This window comes from Rhamphochromis sp. 'chilingali' (assembly GCF_963969265.1).
Source record: "Rhamphochromis sp. 'chilingali' genome assembly, chromosome: 3".
In the NCBI taxonomy this organism is placed as follows: Eukaryota; Metazoa; Chordata; class Actinopteri; order Cichliformes; family Cichlidae; genus Rhamphochromis; species Rhamphochromis sp. 'chilingali'.
Genome location: NC_137931.1, coordinates 32,184,031 through 32,190,030, shown reverse-complemented (window position 1 = coordinate 32,190,030; position 6,000 = coordinate 32,184,031). Strand labels below are relative to the sequence as shown.

Below are 6,000 nucleotides of genomic sequence, written 5' to 3'. Positions count from 1 at the left end.
AAACCAAACGCTTTATGTTTGATCTCTTAAAAATGACAACAAAAAACTCTCTCATAAGGAGTTCAATGATTCATCAGCCAACTGACAAAGTTAGTCCTCGTGTTATCATGAGAACAAACCAAATCTTTATTTTGCAGCCTTTCAAATGTAAAAATGTTCTGCTTTCACTTTATAACTTTGGTTTTGGGGTTGTTGGTCTGACGGGCAATTGATTATCTAATAATTAAAACTGTGGGATCCAAACCATGATTACCATATAAAACCACGACTGTCAAAACTGTTAACGTAGTTTCTGTTATTATAAAATCTGATTAATGAAGCTCACGCTGATGATCCAGCGAAACTCCAAAGAAGAAAGAAAAAAAAAACTACTTTGCACACACGAGTAATTACAGTATTATACAAAAATATACAGGCCTTGAACGAGCAAGTCAGCGCTTCGAGAAATACCCTTATTCACTTGCTTAACATGAGTTGCATCAGTATTGAATATAGTGCTGAAAGCAGTGGCGGACTAGCGTAGCTTAGCATACAAACTTCCGGCAGAAAGAATCAGTAATATGCAGCACAAAAAGGCCACGCTTAAAAATGTCCCAAATTTTCATTTTAACTTTTCTGATATTTTTTTTTTATAAAAAGACAAGATCTAAAGTAGCATGTATTTTTAAAAAATCTTTGCTTTACACAAAAGTTGGTGATAAGCTAGGTTTAGCATAAGGAATAGCCTAGCTGCTAGCATCACGGTGTCCAAAGCTGTAGTTTGGTGGGCCTATTTCCAAACTTTTGGACAGAGTATTTAATGCTCACTAATCCACAAACCTAAGGGATAGTTCAGTCCTATAACTGAGCCTGGGCAACATTTTTTTTTTACATAAAATGTAAAATGTTCAATAATATTTCATAAAAGAGATATAAAAATTAAATCACATAAATCAATTTATGGCCATTTTTGTAACTTTAGCATTAAAAAGGTCTCACACATAACAGAGTCAATCACTCCCTGCAATAAGTTCCAAAACAATGCCTGCCCACTGTATAATTTATTTATTATTCATGTCATAATTATAGTCTTGCTGTCACAAATAAATATTGATTCCTAATATTTTGTATTTTATATTCACCATGACTTAAACATACTGAGTGTTTTAGGCCTATTACCCGGAACTAGTCTTCCTAGAAATGACTACCACTCCCCTGAACTACTCATTTCCACCAGGTATGCTAAGCTAGGCCACTCATCAACTGAACAGAGCTCTATAATTCACACACAGACAAAAGAAGTGTCAATCATCTCAAATAAGAATAAGCAAATATTTCTCTTAATGCTGAAGTCTTCCATTAACAACAGCTAGTAAAAGGGAACCCATAATGCCCCTGTGAAGTTGAGTGAAACTAAAACTCAAATCTTTGCCTATACCAAGAGTTACTAAAGCATACTATTAGATCAATATACTTTACCGACCTGTGTGGCTGAATCCATTAAAAAGTACAAACAATTCGAAAACGTGGAATTTTCTCAGCATGTCTTTCACATTTTTCATTCACATTTTTTTGGCATTTACCCTTTTGAATACATTCATACCCAGACTACCTTTTTAAAGCCATAATCTCTGTGTCAAGATGATGACTTGTTCATACTGCACACTTGTCCGCATGAAAATAGTGGTTTATTTGCTTCCTTGCAACTTTCTAGGTTCCACTGTCATAAAACAACGTGCTCCGGCCCAGCCATCAACATCTCACTTACTAATACTGACGTCACTCCAGCCTTATTGTGTTGGCTTGCTCTCTGAGCACACCTGCTTAGCACAACCAGCCCCAATCAAACCATTTAAGGTCAAAACAAAAGGCTGTGTTGTGGTCAGAAAAAAGCAGCATTTGGATTCGAAAGAAATGTCTGGAATAAACTTGCATCTGTTTCTCGGATGAGGCTGCCAAGCTGTGTCTCAGAACTAACACACATCAACATAACCAAGACAGTTCATTTGTCTGCACACACTTAAAGTGGCACCAATTTAGCACAAGGACTTAAGGTGTTATTTTTTCTTTTTTTTGTAATCATGCTTTTTTTTTCTGTCCTGTCACGTCCCCAAAAATAATTCCTTTCATGGAAGGAGATAACAAACCGGTCCCTGTGAACCGTCAGAACTTCCTGGCAGTGCATCCTGCTGGGCTACGCGGTGCTGCTGCTGGAACACGGCGTGCTTTGCATGCTGCCGATACTGTGGCCTGTACTGCTGTTCTCCGAGGCAGGCTGGGACTTCTGGACCGGCTGTGTGCCAGCTGTCTCACCTAGATGTAGAGCAGAAGAGGGAGTGTGGCCGCGGGAGAAAGGGGATTGGACCAGAGGGAGAGAGGAAAAATGAGTATAATTTACAAAAAAGCCAACCCTAGGCAAGAACATTACAAAGTGATTTGGTTAAAGCTACAAATTGAACTCCTCTAAGACTGTCGAGCCTCCATTGTTCTTCTGCACACAGAATAAATGGGCTGCATAAAGCTCCTACTGTTTACTATAACTGCCACTTGACATAAAGCTTTCACTGAAGCCCGTATAAAATCTGAGCATTCCTATTTAGATTAATGTACTTTTATCCCTAAGAAAAAATGTGTACTTTTACGTATAAAGAACTCGGGACTTCATCTGCCCTCATTTTTGACCATTTTCAACCATAATCTGCCACAGATTCTGTTTTTAAAAACGAATCCTCTAAAGATGCCACCTCAAAACGACCAGAAACAAATGGTCGCATCCTATCTGACAGATGATATTTTAAACAAAGAGAAGAAGATGTTTCTACGTTCACAGAGTTCATTTCTGTCTGGAACCAATTAGCCTTGCTTTAGCAGATAAAGGCGAACAAACACAACACGGGCCCTGTGACCGGAGCTCAAACCAATGACTGGTTTATTGTTCTATGTCTAAATAAGCGTTTCATTTCGTAAACTCTTGGGATCCAATGGCTAAAAGGAAGGGAAAATAGAAGTGCTTGAGTTTGTTTCCAAAAACCGTCTCTGACAGACAATGAACAGCTTCTGAAATAAAGCCAAGTCTGTGTTTAATTTGAGTATTTGGCACAATTATTACTGCAGTGTGTCCCTCGCTTGCTTTATAGCTTATCTGAAATGAAGATAACACATTTTCTCCTGGAGAGAGATTGTTCTATCGATAGTTTAGTTTGTACTAGAGGTCGTGTGTGTTTTATACATATGCTTGCATATATGACAGGCATATGTATCCACAGGCATCCCTTTCCCTCTTTCGGGCCCCACATTTCTCCTAATGTTTACCAGAACAGGGCTGCCAGCAGTCTTTCCCTCACAGGACCAAGAGTGCTGCAAAACAAAGGCACTTGGATTCACCTCATCTGTCAGAGGAAATTTAAATTCCCAAGTCTGATATTATCTTTCTAGATAGGAAAGATAAAGGCTGCTTTTATCTGACCGAAACATAAAGTGAATGAAAACTCTCTATGAAAGTTGTTGTAACAGATGTCTACTTAGGGACAATTTGCCTTAGATTTCAGTTTGGGAAAACACTGACCCCAGTATCTCTTGGATACAAAAATTCAAACATACAATGTCTTTGTAGTGGCTAAGGATACAGTAACAGCATCCAGGACAGAAACCTCTCCACCCAACATCCGCTCTTTGCATGCACCTGCACAGAAAGCACGCTAACACAAAGTTAGCAACGAACCCGGCTTCATGACGCAGTCAGGCTTGTTCTACCCTACTCCTTCTACAGCAGAATCCCTGTGGTGATCTCTGTGAGGTGATCTTTGGGCTGGTTAATATTCAGAATTTCTTTTGGTAGAATTTTCCCAGACCATGACAGCCAGAATCAGCCAAGCATGCTTTTCAAGGGCAGGAGAAACCAGAGCTTCCACATAAAACCCAGTCGTAGGACTGGGAGAACATACAAACTCTACATTAAAAATAACGACATAGCTCTGGCTATAAGACCACGTTGCCATTATAATTTTATAAAGGCTTGTGGAGTAATATTGCAGAAATTTGGACTCTAAAGTGAAATCTAAAAACAACACAAAGCTCTGCAAAATTTTATATATTTACAGCACAACTTTGAGCTAAATCCTAATGTGACAAAGATAATATGGTTATGTTTAACCGTCTCTTACTCACCATATCTGTCCAGCTTTTAAGCATGACGACATTTGGGAATTAGGACTAAACAGAAAGTAAAGCAGGGGCCCATGGCATTAGCGTCGGTCTTGAATGTAGTAAGTATAAGACACATTCACATTGTGATAAGTAAAAAGTATTTTAATTCATTTTAAGGGGCGTATAAAGTATTTATCATGGAGTTGAGCTCATTTGATACTAATTTATACAAAAGTCAGCCTCAACAAAAATCATGTAATCGTGAAAAAAGTGTTTCAGTAGTGACTCAACAGAATGCCATTGTCATGCTCTGATTGAGCTTAGAAAAGTTGGTGTGGCCGTCTAGGTTTAGGTTAGATAAAACAGTGAGTTTTCGGATTATCTTAGTAACGTATTTAAGATATGAGTGCTAGTGGGACAATTTAATATGGCCAGATGAGCTTGTTTAAGCATTTCTGAAATAGCAAGGCTTGTTGTGTGTTCTCACGGTCAGAGGAAGGACAGTGTGTGGGATGTACTGGAACAAATTTGATCCGAATGGGTCCAACTTTCAACCTGCAAGTTTTGCTGTGGGTATCAGATTACACGGGACACATTTAAAAGTCCTGCAGCATCCTAGGCCTCCAAGTGACTGGACCTGCTTAGGTAGGAGAGGTCCTAACATTTTGGCTCATCGGTGTCTCACTGAATTTCAGAGCAGATAATGTGTGAAGTTTCTCCTTGTGTCTGGCTGTTTTAACAGTTGGTTTCATTTTGTGGATGAAAACAAAATTCTTGCACAAGGTGACAACAGCTCCAGCAATCTCCAGCAACCTACAAGCCAACTACAATATATGTGCCAAGACAATGAGAAAACTGTCAAAGGTTATAATGTGAGGTTGATGTTAAAGCATTTACGTTGCTGACTGCCTTGTAGGGAAATAAATCGTAATAGATAGAAAAACCCAAAATATAATTCCAAGGACTATATCTAACTGTTTTCTGAGAGGTCCTCAGACCCTGAGGGGATAGACTCAGTTTAGTTTTCTTGTTTCATCATTGGTTTAAAATATGCTCTCAAGTGGTATTTTGAGTGGTTGCTTTGGAGGATATACTTTCTTGGGTTTACATGGGACAGAAAGTGTTGCCATATAAGGTCATTTCAACTAATCCTGCTTAACACACCCATCTAAAAGTGTATTTTAATAATGGAAGGAACTTGTGCCTTAAAGTCATCGCCATGCATGTTTCCTCCTAACTGCTATCTCCACCCCTGTTTTTCATGCGTGTTCACCTTTGATATGTACTGCCAGCCAAATGTAAAGATTTGTCTTTCTTTCTTGGTCACCCACTAGAAAATCCATGAAGCACAAGTGAAGTGGTTTTCTGAAGAGAAGCCAATACCAATATTGTGACAAAGATAAAGGCACTAAACTCTGACAGCTGATCTTTACGTCTAAAAGATATTCAGAAAGAGCTAAACTCTCATTAATGTGACAGAGCATGACTGGAACAGTTTGCAGCACTGTAACCCGACACGTGCCTGTATTGTTGTAACTACCTGGGAGACTGATTTACACTGCCAAACTGTGAGCTCTTAAAAAAACGTTCACTTTACATACCGAATGCTAAAGTGAAACAGCCTAAGTCCTTCTGCAAAACGCACTCAGCTCACAGATAGTCAGTTAAAAACTAAGGCAGAGAAGAACAGGGCAGCTCTATGCAACGGTGAACTCAGTGGGCTGCTGGGAACTCACTTCCTCTCATAGGTCAGTTAGGGTCAGCGGGCTGGGGACGAAGGGGAAGGTCTTGGCATCTAATGGACAGATTGTGTGTCTTTTCCTGTGAGCGCCCACTAAACCCTACAAGGGGAATTTCCAACTCGTCTCCAGCCAT

At 39.4% G+C, this 6,000-nt stretch overlaps 1 protein-coding gene across 2 annotated transcripts in view; it reads right to left on the bottom strand.

Annotated features, from left to right (window-relative positions):
- Nucleotides 1-340: 340 nt before the first annotated feature.
- The window catches only part of tgfbr3 (transforming growth factor, beta receptor III), a 68,501-nt gene continuing 62,841 nt past the window's right edge, over nucleotides 341-6,000 (bottom strand). For both annotated transcript variants that reach the window (XM_080879110.1, XM_080879111.1), the window contains exon 17: nucleotides 341-2,292. In XM_080879110.1, coding sequence (XP_080735236.1) covers nucleotides 2,174-2,292 — 119 coding nt within the window. In that variant the 3' untranslated portion in view covers nucleotides 341-2,173. The remainder of the gene's footprint in view (nucleotides 2,293-6,000) is intronic.